Below are 23,810 nucleotides of genomic sequence, written 5' to 3'. Positions count from 1 at the left end.
GGTAGGGATATTTGTGGCATAGCTTTCCCATACTTCCTGCTGATTGGTAGGTTTTGTTTTGTTTTTTTTAAATTAGTTGATCACCTGCTCTGAAGCCTGGTGGACCTTGAAAAGGGGATCCTAACTTTTTTTTTTTTTAAATTTCCCTCTTCCACCCTAACACGCGATGATAAACTACATAGTGGATGCCCTCAAATTATGGACACACTGCCTATAATTAAAGTTTAATGTTCTATTCATATTATCCGTTAATATCTTTGATTATTTAACATGCCAAATGTAAAACCATTTATTATAATCTCTTTATTGGATATCCTTTAGTTATGGTAGTAATTCTCCTGTAAACACTCATGCAAGTTTTGTTCTGTAGAGGCAATGAGTGCATATAACAGTCATGAAGAGGGAAGATTAGTTTACCGCTTTGGAGGAGAACCAGTTGGGTCTTTTGTTCAGCCGCGTTTGAGACCTTTAATGCCAGCTATTGCACATGCACTGTTCATGGATGTTACACATGATAATGAATGTCCTATTCAGGTGAGCACTTAAGTTATGTTAGATTTTCATGTTAAATACATGTTTTTTGTACTGTGATTCAGTCATGCCAATTCATAAGGGTTATGTAAAATGAAATTACTGTTGAATGGTGTTTTGGAAAGACATGACTGTAGTTAAAAGGTTGCATGAAATAAGTGGAATTGTACAGTAGTTCCCACTGCCTTTCAACCTTCTGTCCCTTTTGGAAGAGAAGAATAAAAGCTACTAAATATATCCTGTTTTGACTCTTGCATGTCCAGTTATTATGAACCTAATAATGTTTGCCTGTTCACCTGTTCTCTCAAACTTATCCTGGGAAGGATAGAGTGGGTAATAGTGGGAGGATCGAAGGAAGATTGCTGGGGATTGAGTTGACATTGTTAGGAGCTCTGCTCTTTTAAGCCTCGTGATGATTTTATTTGCTTGTTTGTTTTAAATAAAAGCCTGTTGAAGTTTTAATCTGTGATTACAGTGTGATAAGCACATCGATAAACAATGAGTTCTTCTGTAAAACTGGGTTTTCTATGTGCTGTATCTATGTGTTTGGAAGGAAATAAGAAGATGATAGACTGGGTTCATTTTACTGTTTTTATTCTTATCAATAGCACCGATCTGAGTATGATGCTCTTCCCAGCTCAATGATTGTGTCCATGGCATGCTGTGCTACAGGAAGCACCAAAGGCTATGATGAGCTAGTACCACACCAGGTCTGTCTCTCCTCTTTAAAACTTCAAGTGTTTTTTTTAAGTGAATCACTACTATAATACTGGAACACACATATTAAAGTATATACAATAACTTGGGTGACTTACTCATTTAAAATTTCAAGTAGATATCTTATTAGCTATTTCACTATATCAGTGAAAAATGAATTTGTAATATTGTGTGTGTAAGTAAAATATGGTATTTCCAATTATTTTTTCAGAATAGTTGATGTATGGCTAAAGTTTAATTTATTTGCAGATTTCTGTAGTCTCTGAAGAGAGGTTTTATGCCAAATGGAATCCAGCAGCAACACCCTCTACTCCTGGTGAAGTTAATTTCCAAACTGGAATTATAGCAGGAAGGCTGGCCATGAACAGGCTGCACCAAGAGCTGGGAGCCAAAGGCTTCATTCAGGCAAGAAATTGAAGTAAAATGTTTCACTCATTTAAATTTATTTTCAGAATAAGAATGTGTGTTAATTTATGTATTTTGTAGGTGTTTGTGGATCAAGTTGATGAAGATATAGTAGCAGTGACTAGGCATTGTCCTAACACACACCAGTCTGTAGTGGCTGTGTCTCGTACGGCTTTCAGAGATCCTAAAACCTCCTCCTACAGCAAAGAAGTGCCTCAAATGTGCATCCCAGGTATTCAAACCTGTTTTTGAAGAGTTGACAATATCAAGGAAATTTAAGTTTAAAGCTGAAACTGAGTGATAGACAGACTCCATACTTGTCAGGATGAGTCTAGTTGTTGAAAGTTATGTGATTAGTACGCAACATTAGGTACCTTTTATATGCTTTAATATCTATGCATCACAAATAGTTAAAGGGACACCAACTTGAAGAAATCACTTTTGACTTTAAAAAAGATAAGTCATCTGCCCCAATATCCCCATGGAAATGTTGTGATTTCATTTCCTTTCTTGCTGTTTGCGAATGAGCCAAACAAACAGGGAAAACTAATTAACTCAAGCAGAAAACCACTGGAACTGACTATATGAAAAGTGTCTTTTTTCTTTTTTGTCCGTATACAGCAATCTTAATATCTCATTTTACAGTATTCTTAAGTGTTACTAGTACTTATAGGTAAAAAAATTTTGATGTGTGGGTTTAAGTTGGTTGAAAGTGGTAGTTTAAAAAGAAGCATCCAAGTGAGTAAGAACTGGAACAATAAATTGTAGATATGTATTTTTGCAGGTCCATAAGACTTACAGTAGACAGCATTAGATAATTGAGCCTTCTGCATTGAAGTGGATATTTGATCTGACCTGGTGTAACATTTCTGAAGGAGCCATTGCAATTTTTCATATTAACCTTTAGTAAGGACCCAAATCTGCAAACATTTCTTCACTTGCTTGACTTTCCTCACATGGTAGTTCCACTGAAGTCAATGGAACTGCTAAAATGCTTAAAGTTAAGCACGTGTGTAAGTGGTTGCAGCATTGAAGGCTTAGTTTTTAGATCATGAATGGATAGAGCAAATAAGGTCTTGAATGTCAATGTGGTTGCTCTGTGTATTTAAAAACTGATGTCTTCTGTTTAAAATAAGATCTGTGACTGCTGTTTGGGAAGTGGTGCAGAGCTTTGCCCAATTCAGAACCCCCAAATAGATTAGTCATATCTAGCAAGTCACCTGTTGGGTTTAATACTGCTGGGTCAAGCCCTTATTCGTAATTTCATGACTGATATATCCCCATAACTCATTGTGAGTTAGGAAAGTTCTATCTTAGATTACATTATGGCCAATAAGTGTATAGTGAACATGTTTAATCAATCAAGATTGAGTCACTGTAATGTACAGAGTAGATAGATAAATAAATATATAAAATTCCTTTCAGATCTGTCAAATGTATTTAGTAATTTAACTGTGTAATTGAGACATGCATTTTCTATAGCTAAACTCAAAAATCTTGTTTAGTTTGTGTTTCAAGCAAGATTTAAACTTATTTTAAAACCAAGAATACCTTTATTTGTTTATTTATTTATTTATATTCACTAACAATAATTTTGTTTGCGTGTATGTATTTTAAGAGTTATGATATGTGATTTAACTGTTTATAGGCAAAATTGAGGAGGTAGTACTTGAGGCTAGAACTATTGAGAGAAATGTTAGTCCTTATAAAAAAGATGAGCATTTTATCAACGGATTACCTAATTACACAGTGGAAATCAGAGAACACATCCAGGTAACTACAATCTTTTCTCTATATTAGTAGATGCAACAATTTTTCAGAGAAGGAAAACTGAATTCATTATAGTTTCAACTGTTTCTTCTTTTCTAAGATCCAAGAAAGTAAAATTATAAAGCAAGCTGGAACTGCCATAAAAGGTCCCAATGAATTTGTTCAAGAAATAGAATTTGAAAACTTAACACCAGGAAGTGTGATAATATTCAGGTATATGATGATGATGATTATCAACTTACTAAATGTGTGTCAATTGGCTGCACTAAATTAAATACACTGGAGGGGTGTTTTTTTTTTTCAGTCTGTTAATTCTGTTACTTCAAAAAATAGTGGTTGGAGGCGCTAACTTGTACAACTTGTGCATTGATATTTACAGAGTTAGTCTCGACCCAAAGGCACAAGAGGCTGTCGGTGTACTCCGTAATCACCTGATCCAGTTCAGTCCTCACTTTAAATCTGGAAGTCTTCCCGATGACCGTTCAGCACCTATATTAAAAAATCTTTTTTCTTCGTAAGTGTGCCTTGTTAGAGTACATATAGTAGAGAGCTGGATTAGAGGCAGAGATCATCCTGCAAATGCTAATGAGTGACAATTCTTTGCCAAATTCTGCGTCTGTTTTGGTTAATGTATGAACAACTGTTTAGCCATCTTACTGCTCTATACAGAAAGTAGTGGTTCAGACTTTTAAAAAGTCCTCCTCTTTCACATGAGTAGTTCTGTGTGTTTGCTGCTGGCAGTAGATTTTATACCAGGAAACTTTACATCCTGCAGCAAGGTGTTCAGATGACTTTGTTGTCAACATGCTACGTAGGTTACCAATTCCATCTAAGTGGCTTTCTTAAAAGAAACTCGCATAGCAATCCAAAAACCAGTGGATACTACATTGTGCTTTTGTGGAGAAAAGATTTATCACTTTTAGTTGAATAATATTGAAATCTGTGATCATTTACTTAGTGTTTTCTGTACTTTATTTGCAATGATAAAAGAGATCTAGTGTATAGTTAACATTGTGGAAAGAAGTAAGCTCATTTTAAATCTTGTAAAAGAATAAGGACAAAAAGGGGAGGTTTGTTTTGTTTTTTGTTTCTTTTTAAAAGGAGCCCATAGTTACTCTTAAATCCATGCTATGGTTACTAAATAAGTGGCCAGATTTTTAAAGTCAGTGATAGCTGCAAGGTGCTTGGCACCCTTGAAAATCAGGCCCTGTTTTCAGGAGCCTAAACATGGAGTCTAACTGTAAGCATCCCTTTTTAAAAATAGCTTGGCCTAGACCAAATCCAGAATTCTTCATGAAGTTGATGTCCGTTATACAGTTAGTTATCAGTATTGGGTTTTTTCCCTTTCCCAGTATTGCTTCTAAATTAACCTTGGCTGATTTGAATCAAGTACTGTATCGGTGTGATGCTGAGGAACAAGAGGATGGTGGCGGATGTTATAACATACCAAACTGGTCTCCCCTTAAGTATGCAGGCTTGCAAGGTAAAAATTCATGCGTGCTTTCTTGTGTGGAGGAAAAAGAGGAGAATGAATCCTCTCAATCTAGATCTAAAAGGTCAAATAGTGTTAGATTTTGTGCACTGTTTGCTTTTCAAATAGAAAAGACCAAGTTGCTTCTGCTTGGTCTATGCAATATGTACTTGAAAGAGAGTAACAAGCAAATGGAGGCAAGATACTGAATCAAGAAACATCTTTTACTATTGGGGTAGAGGATGAGTTTAAATATTTACCACAGTTTGACTGTAAATTAATCTGACTTTTGGGAATACTTTAAAACCTGTTTAAGTACACCTCTAGTCAGAAACGACCTTATCTAAAATCCACAAATATTACCTATTACATGAAGTGTCAGTAATAGCTGTCATTTTAACATCTGAATGCCATTGTGATGTATTTTATAATTATCTGACTTAGATTTTAAGCCATAAAGAAGCATGGGCTCTGTGATTACACAGTATTTTGTCTCAAACTTACTGTGGGTCCACTGAGCCATAGCTCCTTCTCATTGTACAATCAAGCTAGAGCTGCATGTCACTACCGCACAGCTGAAGGAGCCCACCAATCTATTTCCTGTTTCAGAATGTCCCGTTTCTGCTAACTGGCCTTGGAGCTTTAATCCATAACTAAAACTCATGTTCTTAATAAAGAACTGGATTTATGTCTCATTACAACAATCTGTAACCCACTAACTCCCCTCCTTTTTTTTTTTTTTTTTTTGTCTTTTACTTTCGGGGGGTTTACTGGGCCCTTTACCCTCCCCCTTTTAAAAAATGGGGCCAAAAGTTTTCTCAAAAATGCCCCCCCCCCCATTAATGGAAGAAGGTTTGCGCGCCCCCCCCCCCCCCCCCCGTTAACAGAATCTGTCTGTGCTCCCCCTCCATTACTGCACAGTCAAGGCTTTCTCAACAGTGGGCCGCTTGAATCTTACAGCCAGGCTGCACCAGTAGGGCAGGGCCAATACCTGCCCCTTCTGCCCCTTAGGTTTTCAGGGTGGAGGAAGGTGCGTGTGACGGTCTCTGGGAACAGAGGCAGTGTTGGGTGTGGAGGCTGCCAGGAGCGTAAATCGGCACAGCACACTAACCCACAGGTTGGGTAGCCCCCTGAGATGAGTTAGTGTGGTGGTGACGCTCCCTCCTTGTCCCCCCAGGAGGCTGGCCTGGGCCTTGCCGTGTGGGGCTGGCATGAGCTGTCTGGCATCTCTGCTTTCCCCCCCCCCCCCAATGTTCCCTGGGGGTGCGCGCCCCACAGTTTGCACAACACTGCCTTAGAATATTGTGTTAACTACTTATGCTAAACAATCTGTTACATCTTGTATTTAGCTGTGAGATTCGGCGTACCTTTCTCAGACCTGAAGAAGAGCTCTGTGTAGCTCGAAAGCTTGTCTCTTTCACCAACAGAATTTGGTCCAATAAAAGATATCACCTCACCCACTCTGTCTCTGCTAAGCAGTGCACAGCAGCTTACAAACCTAGTTCTTCAAAATACTTAGGCATAGGCTTGAATATTTTTGAACTCCAGTGGGACTTCAGCACATGCCTAAAGTTAGTTAAGCATATGCTTAAGTGCTTTGCTGAATTGGGCCCTAAAGCTCCATCTAGCCTTTAGAACATATGAAGAAAAATGACATCAGGTTAAAAAATGTATTGCTGGTCCAGCTCTGGTTCATAATTTTTCAGACCTGCAACGTTGGATTTACTCCTTGAAACTGGAATTCCAGGTTGTGATAATCATGTGGCCAGTAATACAGTGTGCTGTATGTTTTGATTTTCAGGATTAATGTCCGTGATGGCAGACATTAGACCAAAAAATGATTTGGGTCATCCTTTTTGTGGTAATTTGAGATCTGGGGATTGGATGATTGACTACGTCAGTGACCGTCTAATTTCACGTGCAGGAGCCTGTGTAGAAGTAAGTACATTTATTAAGTGATGATCTTCCTTTCACTTATTGATAGGTAACTGTTACCATATAGATCGGGGTGACCAAACTTACTGACCCTCTGAACCGCATATGACAATTTTCAGAAGTTCAAGAGCCGGGGCACACCTTACAGGGCTTGGGGCTTCAGCAGGAGCGGGGCTGAAGCCCCGAGACACCCCCCCCCCCATCCCCTCACCACTGGGCAAAAGGCCCTACCCCACCATCCTGCTGCAAGGCAGAGGTCCTGAGCTCCCTCCCACCCCACCCCACCCCAGTCTGGTAGGTGGAGAATGGGGAAGTGTTTCTGCGAGCCGCACTTTAACAGTAAAAGAGCCATGTGCAGTTCGCGAGCCAGGGTTTGGCCACCCCTGATATCAATCATACTTATCTAAAAGCTACTCCTGGTGCAGGCATCTTCATTTAGGTAGCCATTTAGACCACAGAGGAGATGGAGCACTAATATGTCTCTCCCATTCGAGTTAAAGGAAATCTTCGAAGAGGGAGTGGAAAACGTTTGTTCCTTTTTTATTGTTGTATAAAGAAGGCTTGAAAGTTCCCCCCACCCCTTCTGCCTCAAAATAAATTTAAACATAAGCCTAAAGGGAAATATCTGCAGGGTCAGAGCCTGAATATATAAATATCTCACACAAACAAACAAAGTTAAAAGAACATGGCAAAGTCGATCACTCAACGGATAAGAAATGCCAGAATGAAGGTTACACAGGGGACCTGCTTTGGGGATGAATCAGTGAACGAATTTGTGAAGTGAAAGGAGGCTGCCGTCTGTAGGATCCCTACTTCATTTGTTGGAGAAATTGAAAGAATTGTAGTGAATGTGGCAGGGGATTGCAGTAAGAAAAGGGACGGGTAGGACAGTTGAATATTGTCCAGAGGAATTGGAATCTATCTCTGTCTCTGCCACAGAGTTGCTATGTGGTGCTAGTCAAGTCACTTAAACCAAACAAGTGGTCACAATTGTGTGCCTCATTTTCTGGTTTCCAGACTTCAGACCCTAGGGTCTGATTTGGACCCCTGTGCTTTGAATATATAAAGTGTTATAATGCTAGGTACTCTGAAAAAATCAGATCCTAGGTGTCTATCATTGGATGCCCAAAATTAGTGGATATTTTTTACCTTAATCTCTGTTACTCAATTCATAATACTATCCCCCTCATTTCACACGAGTGTTATGAAAATAATTTTGTGACATACTCAGATACCATATTGATGAGCATCATTAAAAGGTCAAGTGGAAATTAATAATTCTGTTTTCAGAACAAGGTTGAATAGTGTGCAGTAAATAAGGTATAGGGCAACACACTCAACAATGAGGAGAAAATAAAATATTGAATAGCTGCTCATTAACTGACCACTATCCATCCTATGCACTGAATGAGTTAGTAGTCCAATTGAACATAAAAATGGCCATACTGGGTCAGACCAAAGATCCATCCAGCCCAGTATCCTGTCTACCGACAGTGGCCAATGCCAGGTGCCCCAGAGGGAGTGAACCTAACAGGTAATGATCAAGTGATCTCTCTTCTGCCATCCATCTCCACCCTCTGACAAACACAAGCTAGGGACACCATTCCTTACCCATCCTGGCTAATAGCCATTAAGGAATTAAACTCCATGAATTTATCTAATTCTCTTTTAAACCCTGTTATAATCCTAACCTTCACTTTACTTCATTGAGAAAGTAGTACATGATCATATAATTGAAGACTATCATAATGCATACACATAACCTTAATTCTGGCATAACTTTTGAGTGCTTGATTTTGTAACCTTAATGTTGTTTTAACATAGGGTTTGTTATGCCTAATATCAAAAGTTTTATAAAAGCCAACTGTAAAAACAAATTCCATTATGTGCATCATATTGATACCAATGTGTTTTTTATCTATAAGGCTGGAACCTTTACATCGACTTCACAAACCTCTGCCACTTGAGCTCATGGAGTAACTAATAGCAGTAGTAGGTTGTCATCCTTTGTATTGACCAGCATTAGAGGGGGAGTGAGAGACACACTCTGCCAGTGGGTTTCACAGATACTTGCTGACCGCAGAGGAATGATGAGCCCCAAGAATCTTGAGTTCAGTCCAGGCTCTAGAAAAGAGCATGCTCTTGTGGTGACGGCCCCTTCTGCACCACTACAAGATTGACTCCGCCCCATCCCCTCCAATCTTTCCCTTTCCCAGTCCTAGTCTCTTTTCCTACCCAATCCTAGTCTCCAATCCTCAGGGTTCTTATCCCAATCTATTTCCGCCACATTCCCGGCCCTTTATCCAATCTGTGTCTCCTCTGCCCCCACACGCTGACTCCCAATTCCAGGCGTCTCATGCAATTAGGCCCAGTCTCTTTGCTCAGTCAGTCCAGTTCTCTCCTCAACCCCTGGCTCCTTGTCAGATTTGTCTCCCCATTACTCTGACCTTGATCATCCCCACAGCTCATTCACCAATCTATTTCCTCTCCCCAACCCCATTTCCCTGACTGGCTCTCGTTGGTGTCCTTGCCCAATCAGCCCTCCTCTTCTTCTCCCCGCCCCCCTTAGGTCACAGTTTCTCTCCTCCCTCCCAGTCTTTAGTCCCAGTTCTACCAGGCTCCTTGTCCCAATCTACTCCCTTTGGCTCTTCCCCCAGTTCGTTTCTTGTCCTCTCTACATTTGATTGTCAGCTTCTTCCTCTGCCATGCTGCCTGGGCACCAGCAGGGGGATTATAGAAGTGAAGGCCTGAAAGGGACCTCAGTAGGTCATCTAATCCAGTCCCCTGCACTCAAGGCAGGACTATGTAATAACTAGACAATTCCTGACCGTTGTTTGTCTGACCTGTTCTTAAAAACCTCAAATGATGGAGATTCCACAACCTCCCATGGCAATTTGTGTTTAACTACATGGACATTTAGGAAGCTTTTTCTGATGTCCAACCTTAACCTCCCTTGATGCAATTTAAATCTATTGCTTCTTGTCCTACCCTCAGAGGCTAATGAGAACAATTTTTCACCCTTTTTCCTTGTAATAACCTTTTATGTACTTGAAACCTGTTATATCCCCCATCAGTCTTCTCTTCTCTAGACTAAACCCAACTTTTTCAATCTTTCCTCATAGGTCATATTTTCTAGACCTTTAATCATTTTTGTTGCTCTCCTCTGGACTTTCTACAATTTGTCCACATCTTTCCTGAAATGTGATGCCCAGAACTGGACACACTATTCCAGCTGAGGTCTTATCAGCATGAAGTAGAGTGGAAGAATTACTTTTACTTTTCGTGTCTGGCTTACAACACTCCCGCTAATACATCCCAGAATGATGATCGCTTTTTTTTTTTTTTTTTTTTTTTTGCAACAGTAATTCTGTTGACTCATATTTAGCTTGTGATCCCTTATGACGTCCAGATCCCTTTCCACGGTACTCATGACTCCCTAGGAATTTCCCACTGTGTATGTGTTCAATGGGGTTGTTCCTTCCCAAGTGGAGTACTTTGCATTAGTCCTTATTGAATTTCATTCTGTTTACTTCAGACCATTTCTTCAGTTTGTCCAGGTCATTTTGATTTTTAATCCTATCTTCCAAAACACTTGCAGTTCCTCCCAGCTTGGTATCATCCACAAACTTTATAAGTGTACTCTCTGACATTATCTAAATCGTTGATGAAGATATTGAAAGAACCATAACCAGGAACAAACCCTGCAGGACCCCACTTGATATGCCCTTGCATCTTGACTGTGAAACACTGATTATTACTTTCTGGGAATGGTTTTCCAACCAGTTATGTGCCCACCTTATAGTAGCTCCATCTAGGTTATATTTTCCTAGTTTCTTTATGAGCAGATCATGTAGGTCAATATCAAAAGCCTTACTAAAGTCAAGATATACCACATCTATCACTTCCCCCCCATCCATATGGCTTGTTACTCTATCAAAGAAAGTCATTGGGTTGGTATGACATGATTTGTTCTTGACAAATCCATGTTAACTTACTAATGACCTTATCTTATAGGTGTTTACAAATTGGTTGATTATTTGCTTCATAATCTTTCAGGATACTGAAGTTAAACTGATTTCATTAAGAGCACTGAAGAGAGAAACTCCCTTCTCTTGGTTCTAGTGCTCTGACCTGAACCAGAGCAGCAATTACAAGGAAAGTGAACCTCTCTACACCTGCTGTGGAACATTCTCAGTCGCTCTGTGGGCTGGTGAATGTGTAGTTTGGTTAGAACTAGGACCTGTGAGGGGTCTGAGCATGCTTTATTGTGGATACACTGCTAAATTCTTAATCTCTGGTGCGCATGTGCAAACTTTGATTTTTTTTTAAAGGCTTATAACTTGGCCAAATTTGGGCAGTTTTTCACAGGAACAGCAAAGGGCACATCCCTGACAGAAAGGCCACTCCCTGCCAAATTTCAAGTCCCTGCTCCAAAGCACAGTCTCTAAAGCGTCTCAAATAAAAGGTGTCCAGAATTTTTTTTAAAACATTACAAAGCAACAATTTTCCCTAGCCTCATTCTCTGAAACAGCGGAACCAATTTGGCTGAAACATACAAAAAAAATTTCATTCTGAGGAAGACGTGTGGCATGGAAAACTTCAGTGTGAATGGTTAAAGTGTGGCAAAATTACAAGCAACTGAAAGCAGGATTTATAATGGGAAGTTTCTGCCAACTGGAATAGGTGGTGCTACCAGTCCTGCCTATAATACAAAAAACATAATAGGGGCCTGAAAAGTGTAAGCAAACTGTAACAGGAATTCTACCTGTTTTCCAGTGCAAAACATGATTGCCATAGTATTAATTCCCTGAAAGTAGCCTTTGCTGCATTCAGGATTTGTTAACTTACAAAAATATTATTCTAATAGGTCGGTAAATGGTTGAAGGCCATGTTCGTCTACCTAAAGCAGATTCCACGTTATCTTATCCCATGTTACTTTGATGCCATATTAGTGGGTGCATACACCACTCTTCTAGATCTGGCATGGAGTCAGATGTCTAGGTATGTCTAATAGTGTTGAAAGAAATGTATGTGTATGTTTACATTATGTTGTATTATCATTTGTGCATCAGGATAGTCCTTTAAACACTTTACATATGCTTACTTAAAAGGCACTAAAAGTTTTCTGGCCAAAATTTTGTCTTCCTTGAAACTGCAATAATCTGATTAGAATCCAAAAAAAGGTGCTCTCCTTATTAATCTTTCAATCCATTGCAAATGTTAAATGCACAAATGCAGTGTCTTCTGTTAGGTCTATCTCAGCTGCCTAACACAATTCCTAAACTATATGGCCGCCTGCATAATAGTACTGATGTACAAGAAGATACACTGGTGTAAGGCAAAAATAAATATTCATGTTGGCCAATGGAAAAGCATAAAGCTGATAGAAGGTACATACAGTTTTCACCAAGGGAAAATTATGAACATTGGACTAGAAGGTCAGTAATTTATTGTTGCTCCAGGACTTGGATTTGCAGCTAATGCTGGCAGTGCAATAATAGGGAATGAGACATTAAACAAGTGTCCGTCTTCCAGTCTTGAAAGGCTGCCTTTTCTTCATTTTTTTGTAATTGTCCCTTTTCTCGTTTTGTTTTGTTTTGTTTCTATTCTTTTCTGTTTTTAAACATGGCTAACATTAATTTCCTGTAAAAACAGATACCCTCTCCATCTTGGAACAGTTTTGATATCTGATATTGGTGTTTTCTTATTTTTCCGGGGGGGGGGGGGGGTGTTGTTTATGTTGTACTAGTCAAGCATGTAGACCCAGGCACAAATTAATAAAAATCATTTAAATGTATCATCTTTTTAAATATAGTTGAATTTTAAAATACTTTGTGTAGAGTTGAGATTTTTCTTTGCTTTAGGATCAACTAGGTAATAAAATACCAGAATGTTTTATCGTCTCCTTTCAATATAAATAATTTTTTTAAAATTAACATAAAAGTAAAGGCCAAGATTTGGAAGAAAAAAAATGGGTACCTGAAATTAGGGGCTCAGATTTATCTTTAGGCACCTAAATAAATGGCCTGATTTTTCAAGTGCTATGAACTCAGCAGCTCCCATTGGCATTAAAAATTTATGACTTAATATTAGGAACTCACTTTTGAAAATCATTACAGTATTTTGCAACTGGAGCACCCTTATGAAGCGTGTTTTTAAACTAGGCAAGGGGGGAAATGGGTGAACTTTTAACAGTGAAGTTGCTGAATTTGAAAAGAGATTTTGTGTTTGTTTTTTTCAATTCAACTACTTTGATTACAGCTTTGTTCAGAATGGATCAACATTTGTTAAACACCTTTCCTTGGGTTCAGTCCAGATGTGTGGGATAGGAAAATATCCTTCTCTGCCAAATCTGTCTCCTGCTTTACATGATGTCCCCTATAGGATGAATGAAATCACAAAAGAGAAAGAACAATGCTGTGTTTCCTTAGCAGCTGGTAAGTAAGGACTGATTCTGTGATTGTGGAAGCAGGTTGTCTTACAAAACAGTGCAACTACTTAGAAATGTGTAGACAGCAAGATCAATGTGCCGGGACCATGATGTTTAGAGACCAAATAAAAAATACTGTTTCTTTGTCAGTAGCTGTTTACTTTCCACTGCCTTAATCTGCTCTGTTTAATGTGAAGGTTTTTTTATTCTTGGGTTTGTTTTGTTTGTCTGAGAGAAGCATAACCAGGCAATGTTTCTGCTATTGATGTTGAAGGAAGGCTTGTGAAGAATTTCACTTTTGCTGTGTCTTCAACTATAAGCAACTTGAGCTACTCTATCATATTCTGAGACCTTTTGAGCTCCAGAATTATGTTCTCTTTCCCTGTAACTCTTCAGCAGTTGAAATACATTGTGGAACACTTCCCATAAGATTTCTAGTTTATCGCTTTAACTATGTTTTTATTTTCCGCAACTGTCACCTCTTGAACTTTTTTTTTAATCCCTGTTGAACTAAAAACATTCTTGCTAACAGTATAATCTTTATTTGCTTTTGTTAAAAACTTGCCACATTTGATCTTGACTTCAAGTGGTCACTAATTCCACCAAATATCTAGAGAACTGACTTTCCTCAGCTGGACATGAAATAGAAATGGAAATTCTTGGTAAAATAGCTCCTTAAATTGTCATGCGGAAATTGCAGGTCTGTGACAAATTAGAACTTGAGCATGGCAGAATCCAGCATTCAGCTCCAGAAAACTCATTCAACAAGATAGTAACCCTGGTTTTAGGAGGAGATAGTAAGTATGTGGTTTCCAAACTAATTAAGTTAGTTAGCTGCCTAGAAAGTAATTGAGAGAGAGGACCAGGGTTGAATGGCAGAGGCAGATTGTTTAGTGCAATTTCTACTAAATTGAGATTAATTGTTCCTGATTTTGGATCACTTTTTGCTGCAGTTATAAGCAATCTTTAAAAATATACGTGTTCAGAAGAATAAAGCATAGAGTAGTATGTGCAATTTCCTGAATGAATGTAATTTACATATTTCCAGATATATTTGTCTGTCTGGTATATTTTAGAATGTCTAAAATCTGACAGTTTCTAAATATAAAGACAGTTATTCTGGGAAATATGTTTGCCTTTGTTTCTTTCAATAAGTTTCACCTCTGTTTATAAAAGTGTTTTGGGTTTTCTTTTTTACATCTCTCTACATTTTATAGGTTTTAAACCTTATTGAAATGGGTTTTTCTTCATTCTAGAAGGACAAGTAATGAAAGATTTTTTTTTTCCTAATTAAGTTAAAACAAAAGTATGACCATTATACTTTTAAGACTCAAAATGCTTTGTTTCCAGCAAAGATATATTCAGAACTTTGTATCCTGCTTCATACTGACCTTAATTCTATAGCAAGCTCCCGTGACTTCTGTGGCAAACGATCCCTGAATTGTTTTGTGAACTGAAAATTCCATGTCAGCATAATTCTACCCAACTGTTCTTCCATTTGCTTTTGAAATGGGGGGGCCCTAAGTGCCTGCAGCAAAGGGAACACTCTCCCCACCTCCAGCATTCAGTAGGGCAGTTGTAGAAAGCATGGGACTCTGCATGTAATGAAACTATACATAACATATATTTTTGTAATGTTCTGCAGGTGAATTTTCTTTAAAGAATTTTTGATCCTGAGTGGTTTACACACACATTTAAAGTGCATTATTTAGAAAGTGAGCACATGCTGTACAGTGTGTATCATATGTCATAAATAAGGCTACCTTTTTAGTCACTGGTATTTTTAGTAAAAGTCATGGACAGGTCATGTGCAGTAAACAAAAATTCACGGCCCGTGACCTGTCCCTGACTTTTATTGTATACCCTTAACTAAAACTTGGGCAGAGGCCCATGAGTGCTCTGGGGGTGGAGGCGGTCCAGGGTGACACAGGTGCTGGGGGAGGTGGCCCAGGACCCCTGCTGGTTCTGGGGGGATGGGGTTTGGCAGGGCTGGCTGGAGCTCCCTACCCCATGTGTCTCTGCAGCTCCGTGGCAGTGGAGGGGATGGGGGATCCACGCGCTGCTCCTGCCACAAGCGCTGGCTGCACAGCTCCCATTGGCCAGGAGCCACAGCCAATGGGAGCTGCGGGTGTGGGGCCTGAGGGCACGGGCAGCGCATGGAGCCCTTTGGCTCCTTTGCCTAGGAGCTGCAGGATCATGCCAATGGGAGCTGGCACCCCCCCCTTAGGTAAGCATCCCCCAACCCCTAGCCCTGAGCCCTCTCCCACACACCCAAACTGCTGCTGCTGGCCCAGGGTGTGTGTGTGCACATGTGTAGAATTTTCATATTAAACAGTCTAATGACTTAGTTCGTCATGTTTACTCTTTAGGTTTACCACATTTTTCATCTGGCATTTTCCGCTGCTGGGGAAGGGATACCTTTATTGCACTGAGAGGTCTAATGTTGATTACTGGGCGTTATTTAGAAGCAAGGTAAGGATGAATGTATAACAGTCTTCATAGATATTAATCCATCTTGAAAGATTTCTCGCTTTCTATATATAACTGGAAGAAAGCTTACTTTTTTTCTGAAACAATTGAAATGCTCTCTTATTTACTGTGGCATTAGGCCTTTTTTGAATTCTTAGCAGATAGAACTACAAAATACTTACCATGCATCTCAGTTGTTTTTAAATGTTGGTGTGAAGCACCTATTCCATTTTTTTTATATGCATAACTTCTTCTCCAGCACATTATAGTGCTCATATTAAGTTTGAATGAAATGTATCTGCTACGGGTTTTTATTTCGATATAAAATACTTGTATCAGTATTGGAGAACAGCGGATTTGAGAATCTCTTTGCAATCAGATTTGAGGTATGGGGAGGTGTGTTTTGTGGAGATCCCTAATACAGCTATCAAAGCTGGAAGTCAGTGTTTTGTGGATCATTGCAAACTAAATTTTGTATGTGCAATGGAAGTCTAAAACCTAACAAATAAACATAAGTTTGTGGGCATGTCTTTTCCACTAGTCAGTTTTAATTTTTTGCAATGAAATATTGGTACTGAATTGAACTGAGAATGAAAGTATGGATTTCTCAAATTAACTCATTCTCAATGAAAACTTGTGTATGTATTTACTTTTGGTTATGGAAATATAAAACCAATGAAAGGGTCAAGTAACTACTAGCCTCACTCTGCAGCACTCTTAGATTCTGTTGTTGCAAAGGGATCTGCTAGTATGGTCCCTTATACCAGCCTGTAATTCCTCTTAAAGACAATAGGATTCCAGTAATGTAAGGGTCTGTAGTATTAAATGCCATTACAAGATTATACCTTTAGGTAAAACTCCCACTAAAGTCAATGGAGGTTTTGCCTGATGTAAAGAGTCCCGAGACTGATCCCTGTAATCAGAAATTCTCTCGTATATATGATAAATTTTTCCCCCATTGCCTCCTTTCCCTTTTTGAAAGGATCAGAAGATAATACCACTTGGGAGTGTCACATACACGATCAGGCATTCCTTTTAAACTTTGCTAAGGAACTTGGTTTTATTCAGTTATGAGATTCCTGTATTTGTAAAAAAAACAACAGATTAGGAAAAATACGTTTAGGATTAAGCACTCAATATTAATTTTAAAGTCGATATAAAATGCGGCTGAAATGTTAAGCATTCCAAAACACAATTCTGTTTAGAACTCTGCTATATAATGAAGGTATTTGGGGGGGGGGGTGAAAGGTTGAGCATACACCTTTAAATATATCCTGCCATGTTTGCGTTGGTTGGTATTACTGAGTATATGGACGGTTAAAAGCTTGTATTATGTGTAGTCACCTTTGTGCCATGAAACACCAGGATGTTGACATTTGCCATTCAATCCTAATTTGCCCCCCAACATATCTTGGTATAAAAATATATTGTATTTTTTAGTTTACTACTTGGAACTTTCACTACCTTGAAAACCAATACAGTGTATATCGGATTTTTTTGTTTTTGTTTTTAAGGAACATAATTTTAGCATTTGCTAGTACCATGAGACATGGTCTTATTCCCAATCTGCTTGGCCAAGGGACCCATGCCAGATTCAATTGCCGTGATGCTGTGTGGTGGTGGCTTCAGTGTATACAGGATTACTGTAAAATTGTCCCAAATGGCACAGACATTCTCAAGTGTCCTGTTTCCAGAATGTATCCTACAGATGATTCTCCTGCTCAGCCTGCAGGCACATTGGTAAAGTTTAATTTCTAATAAGATGTTTACATACTACAAACATAATTATAAGTAAATTAAATCCCAAAAAAACAAAAGAATCACTATTCAGCACGTTCTCCCACTCAAAGAAATATTTTTGCAGAGGTTAGCTTTTACCGGGGACAGCATTCGTAGTATTTTGAGGGACAGTGTTTGCTTATTAATGGAGGGCTTCCATTATATGGAAGATTATATAGCTATAAAAATTCTCTCTCATTTATGGTGGAATGTGCAGTAAAACAGGGATGTTCCACATTTTGGTTATTTGTCACACAGTTTGATGACTCGTATCAAGCACACAGATGGTGGAGAATAAAACTTTTTTGAAACAAGGGCATAAAGTCACCAGTTTTATTTCTAGTGTTCTCCAATTTTTCAACATTTGAAATTTCAATTTAAAAAAAAAATTGGCCAACTCTGATTGAATTTCTGTTGGATTGCTTGTAAAGTATAGTAATCTGAAAAGTTAAAGTACTTATCTGAATATTACATACAGCCTCTTTGTCTTTCTCCCTTGTCACACAAACAAACAAACCAGGACCAACCACTGTATGAAGTAATACAGGAAGCTATGCAACAACACATGCAAGGCATAGAATTCCGAGAAAGGAATGCTGGTCCACAGTTAGATCGAAATATGCGGGATGAAGGTAAGTAACTCGTGTTACTTAACTTGCTTATATGTGAGTAAAATTGTTGTACAGATTTTTTCTTTTAGTTAAGCTAATTTCTGCAAAACTATTTTTACATTCAGTGCATCTAACAATGTAATATTATAAATATACGTGTTAACACTTTAATTTCAGCTATTCTGGCATGAGTACTCTGTAAATAATATTAGCATATCCATTACAAAAATGTACGTGGTGGTTCTAGGAAGACCTTCGTCTTTTTCTTTCAGTGGTTCTTTAGAAACAAGCTTACTTCATTCTGATTTTCTTGCTTGGTAGGTTTTAATGTGACTGTAGGTGTCGACCATGAAACTGGTTTTGTCTTTGGAGGGAACCGCTTTAATTGTGGCACATGGATGGATAAAATGGGGGAGAGTGATAGAGCTCGCAACAAAGGAATTCCAGCTACTCCAAGGTACAAACTATAAGCTGTATTGTATAACTTTAGAATAAGTCAAAGTTTAGCCTCTTGCATAGCGAGATCCTTGCTCTTGGTTCCTATGCCACCAGTAATAAAACATGAAGAGTGATATATGAAATATTCCAGACCCTTCTGAATTCTATTTGACTATTATAAAACATTAACAGAAACCTTCTGTGTACCATGCAGATTCAGAGGAAAAGAACATTGCAAAACATATAATCTGTTGACATACTTTGTTCAATATTCTAGTCAAATATAATGTTAACTCTTCATGTCTAATGTAAATTACACTGCTGTAGCACTAAATAATTAGCAAAGTTAACTATTTAGATGTTGAGAAAATACCCAGTAATATTCTATGTTGATGCTTGTTGTGGGATTTGAGTGCTACCATATGTAGAACTTGAAATATTTGCAAAAGTTTCTTTCTTATCCTCCTTCCCTAAGGCTAATATTAAAATATTGTCAGTGAAAGCTCTGTATTCTGCTGACATCTATTCAATTTTAGATAGATGAAACATTTTTAAAAAATGTTACTATATGCCTGTAAACTGATGCAGACACAGGACAGGAGAAATAAGGTTGCTCAGATCAGTTGCAGTTGTGCAAGGCAAGGAAAGGTATTTGAACTATTATTGCAAAGCTTTCAGTGTCTTTCCACAAAATCGAATACAATGTCTGTTCGGTGGCTCTTTGAGACCTTGCTCATGTCCATTACACTGTTGGTGTGTGTGCTCGCTACATACACTGGTGCCAGATATTTTTCCCTCAGTAATATCCGTAGGGGACCAGCTCTGGCACCCTCTGGAGTGGCACGCATTTGCACCAGTAATAAGAAGCACCGCGGGCTCCATCTTCCCTCAGTTCCTTCTTTCCACCAGTGATGATGCTGGAACATCTCCTTGCTTCGGCATGATTTCCTGTCTCTATTGTGTCTAGTAGTGAATTTGTTGTATATAGTTGTTTAAGGTTGTATAGTTAATGATTCCCTTAGTGTTAAACTATAAATAATTAGTCCCATATGGGACTCAGCCTAGGGATGGGGCATGCCCTGGTCCCCAGGCTTCAAACCTTGTGACTGTTGCAAAAAGCCAATGCCAGTCAGTGATCCCCATAGAAGCTGCAAGTGTTTAGGGGAAACCCACGTGAGCGACAAATGTCACATCAGCAAGATCTTCAGGCCACAGACCAGAAAGGAGCCGGACATTCGTCTCCGAGTGTTCCTTACAGAGTCGGCCCTCGCACCAGCCTTGGAGCCAACGAAATTGGACTCTGCTCCAAGCACTGTGGCCTTGGTGCAGAACGCGCTGCCAGTAGCGACCTCTGACTGACACCAATCCCCATCCCGGTACCAGCTAAAAAGCAAAGAAAGGCCGGGAGGGGGTGTTCTCCGATGTCCTGTAAAGGGAAAGAGAGAGCTGGAGGAGAGCAAAGACCTGTTCGGGGCAGCTCTTCCCCTCCGGACAGTGGCCAGGCTCAGACTCCCACTGAACTGTCAAGCCCACTTCAAGACCCACCTACCACCTTGGAAAGGGGCAGAGGCACTCGGCACCTGGTGGTGCTGTCTACACCAGAGGCCTTTCAGGCCACTAAGGACATCTGTCCCTTCCAGTGCTGTCCACGCCAGCCACTGAGAGACCCCATTCAAGGGGTAAACCTTCCTTGGGACCCTTCCAGCGGTCACCATTACTGCGGCACTGTTCTTCGCTGCACAGGGTGCCCAGCCAGTGCTCACTGGAACAGTGCCACCGGGTCAGCTTACCTGCCAGTTTCTGACCCCAGACTCTAGGCAGCATTCCTCAGGCTGTAGGTGTCAATTGCCAGCGGTCTGGCGCAGACCCACAGAGGCGTGACACCCCTAGAGCCCTGGTGCCAGGAGCACTAGAGCCGCTCTCACAGCACCATTCCTGCGGGTCAAGACGTCGGTCCCTGGAACCCCATCACTGGTTGCCAGATCGCCGGTATGGTTCACTGCGGGCATGACGTCGGTCTTCTCGCTCTCATTCCTACTCATGATCTATGGAGCGGCATCGCTCTCTAAGGACGAGCCACTGATCACCAGGCTCACGGCGCTGAGAGCCATTGCCCCCATACAGGTCCTCAATGGAGGTCCATGGCCAGAGCCGACGGGATCGGGGTAGACAGGTGGCCTCGGTATTGTCCTGATCCCCAGACAAGTCTCTCCCTTGGACAGCGAGGAGGAGAACCTGCCAACAGGCCACAGCCACCCACCAAGGGCATCGGCATTTCCCTCTGGGCCACCAGTGGCAGCATGGCCCCAATGCCAGTGGCCAGCCCCCTGCAACTATGGAACCCCTGGGGGTTTCCCCACCCATCGCAGGGCTTGGTCCGGTCTCTGGGACATCTACAAAGACAATCTGCAACAGTCTCCTGCCCTGATTCAGATGCAGAGTCGGGGTCAACCAGCCTCAGCCGAGGCTCTCCTAGCAGAAGTAGTGGAGTTGGCAGACCTGCTTCCTGATCATCTTCACCTGATGAGGCGATAGCAGGGCCCTCTCACTCAGTTCGGATGATGCAAGGGCCCACAAGGAGCTTTTGAGGAAGGTCGCCTCAAACCTGGGGCTGGAAGCTGAGGAACTGGTGGAATCCTGAGACTACCTGTTCCATGTTCTAAGTGCAGCTGCCCTCCCCAAGGTGGCATTGCCAGTGCACGAAGGAGTGGTAAAAACTACTAAGGCCCTGTGACAGACACCCTCCTCCCTGCCCCCATTTCCAAGCCGATGGAAAGAAAATACTACATCCCCGCTAAGGGGTATGAGTATTTTTATACCCACCCTGCCCCAAGCTCACTGGTTGTCGTCAGCCAATGAACATGATGGACAGGGCCAACCAGGATCGACACCTAAGAACAAGGAGGCAAAGAGGCTCGATCTTTTTGGTTGAAAAATTTATTCTACGTCTAGTCTGCAGCTGAGAGTGGCCAACTGTCAGGCTTTGCTTGGTCATTATGATTATGGACTGCCAAATATTATGGCCAAGTTGGCAGATTTGCTGCCAGAAGAGCCCAGGAAGGAATTCCTGGTTATCCTAGATGAAGGCAGAGCTGTGGCCAGGGCAGCCCTCTAAACAGCCTCAGATATGGCAGACTCTGTGGCCTGGACCGTAGCTTCAGCCATTTCTGTGAGGCGAGCATCCTGGTTGCAGTCATCAGGCCTCTCGATGGAGGTTCAACAATCCATCCAGGTCCTCCCATTCGATGGGCTGGCACTGTTTTCAGAGCAAACAGACAGTAAATTATATGGCCTGAAAGATTCAAGGGTTACCTTGCACTCCCTGGGCCTTTTCATGCCAGGGCCGTCAAGGAAGTGGTTTAAGCCGCAACAGGTTCAGGAACCAACCTTGATCAGCGCCCTTCTGCAAGAAGGAAAAAGCTATAAGCACTGGCAAGGCCAGCAGCTGACACCCTCACCTCACTTGAGCTTCACCCGTAACCAAGTGGGTAACAAGCAGGCATTTTGAGGGTGCGCGTGAAGGCGACCTTCCTGCCTGTGTCCTGGATCCTGCCTCCCCGCCTGAGCCTCTATAACATTGGACCAGTGGGTCCTCAGCACAGTTGCAGGGGGATATGCCCTCCAGTTTATTTCTATCCCACCCTTCCTCCCCGTCCCTCTTCAGGGACCCTTCTCATGAGCATCTGCTTGCTCAGGAGGTGCAGAGCCTTCTGCAGGTGGGAGCTGTGGAGGAAGTCCCTCTGCACTTGAGGGGGGAAAGGGTTTTACTCCTGCTATTTTTTTTGATCCCAAAAGCCCAGGGGGGTCTACACCCCATCTTCGACCTGTGGAGCCTCAAGTATCTTAAGAAATTGAAGTTCCGCATAGTCTCCTTGGTCTCCATCATTCTTTCCCTGGATCTGGGAGACTGGTACGCCGCTCTCGACCTGAAAGACACTTACTTCCACATATTGATATTTCAGACACAGATGGTTCCTACGTTTCGTAGTTGAGACTGCCCACTACCAATTTGCACTGCTACCTTTTGGCCTAGCAATGGTGCCAAGGGTGTTTATTAAATGCATGTCGGTAGTGGAGGCCTACTTTAGACATTGGGGTATCCAGATCTACCCATACCTCAATGACTGGCTCATCCAGGGCCGCTCCAGGGTCCAGGTCCACCACAGCATCGAGACGTTCCTTTTCAAGCTCTCGGCCTATTAATAAACAAAAATCAACATTGATCCTAGTCCAACAGATAGAGTCGAGCACTGCTCCGATAAAAATCTATCTGAGCCAGAGCATTCCTGCCAGAGGCCAGGTTCAGGGCAATGTCAAATCTGATTGCCAGCATCACAGCCCATCCGCTCACCATGGTCAGGGTCTGGCTCAGACTATTGGGGCACATGGCAGCATACACCTACGTTGTCCAACGTGCGAGACTCAGGCTGCGTCTCATCCAGTTGTGGCTGGCATTGCTCTATTCCCCAGCCAGACATCACCTAGACAAGGTCATCACAATCCCTCCCCAGGTGTACTTATCGTTCTGCCTCTCGGGTGGTCTGACCCAGTTCTGGTGTTGGAAGGTGTGCCATTTGCGACCCACTGTCTCCCTGATTTCAGATGCGTCCAACCTCAGTTGGGGAGCGCATCTCAGTACACTGCCCCAGCTGTCCGGTCGGGTGGTGTAGGTGTTTAGAGGTCGTCAGAATGCTCTTTCAGAAGTAGGGAGCTCCCCGCGTGGGCCTGTTTGCCACCAGACAGAACAGAAAGTGTCATCAGTTTTCTCTTTGAGGCCTCGGCAGAGGCTCACTCTCCGATGTCTTTCTCCTGTCTTGGTCAGGAGACCTGATGATCATCTTCCCACCAATTCTGATCATCAGCAAAGTCCTCTCGAAAAATCAAGATGGACAAGGCACGGGTCATTATGATCGCCCCAGCATGACCTCACCACCATTGGTTCGGCGTGCTCATGGACATGGCTGTTGCAGCCCTGTGGCCACTTCCCAGCTTCTCAGACCTACTCTTGCAGGATCACGGTTGACTCCTGCACCCAAACCTCGCCTCTCACCACCTCACAGTTTGGATGCTGCGTGGCTGAATCCAGAGGAACAAGCTTGCTCTGGTCAGGTACAGCAGGTTTTCTTGAAGAGTAGAAAGCCTTCCACCAGAACAACGTATCCGGCAAAGTGAAAGCGTTTCTCCTCCTGGGCGTTGGAGTGGAATATTTCCCCGACCCGGTCATCTCTGCAGTCCATCCTGGATTACCTGCTTC

General features: G+C 41.4%; 1 protein-coding gene across 3 annotated transcripts in view; it reads left to right on the top strand.

Moving 5' to 3' along the window:
- Window positions 1–23,810, top strand: part of AGL (amylo-alpha-1, 6-glucosidase, 4-alpha-glucanotransferase) — a 59,591-nt gene that overhangs the window by 24,262 nt on the left and 11,519 nt on the right. For all 3 annotated transcript variants that reach the window (XM_034780277.1, XM_034780276.1, XM_034780278.1), the window contains 15 exons: window positions 371–534; window positions 1,140–1,241; window positions 1,498–1,653; window positions 1,735–1,885; window positions 3,302–3,426; window positions 3,524–3,636; window positions 3,803–3,937; window positions 4,776–4,906; window positions 6,696–6,832; window positions 11,697–11,830; window positions 13,091–13,266; window positions 15,629–15,731; window positions 17,243–17,468; window positions 18,028–18,139; window positions 18,440–18,575. In XM_034780277.1, coding sequence (XP_034636168.1) covers window positions 371–534; window positions 1,140–1,241; window positions 1,498–1,653; window positions 1,735–1,885; window positions 3,302–3,426; window positions 3,524–3,636; window positions 3,803–3,937; window positions 4,776–4,906; window positions 6,696–6,832; window positions 11,697–11,830; window positions 13,091–13,266; window positions 15,629–15,731; window positions 17,243–17,468; window positions 18,028–18,139; window positions 18,440–18,575 — 2,101 coding nt within the window. The remainder of the gene's footprint in view (window positions 1–370; window positions 535–1,139; window positions 1,242–1,497; window positions 1,654–1,734; window positions 1,886–3,301; window positions 3,427–3,523; window positions 3,637–3,802; window positions 3,938–4,775; window positions 4,907–6,695; window positions 6,833–11,696; window positions 11,831–13,090; window positions 13,267–15,628; window positions 15,732–17,242; window positions 17,469–18,027; window positions 18,140–18,439; window positions 18,576–23,810) is intronic.

Source organism: Trachemys scripta, chromosome 8 (assembly GCF_013100865.1).
Source record: "Trachemys scripta elegans isolate TJP31775 chromosome 8, CAS_Tse_1.0, whole genome shotgun sequence".
Classification (NCBI taxonomy): Eukaryota; Metazoa; Chordata; order Testudines; family Emydidae; genus Trachemys; species Trachemys scripta.
This window is presented reverse-complemented; position numbering and strand designations above follow the sequence as displayed.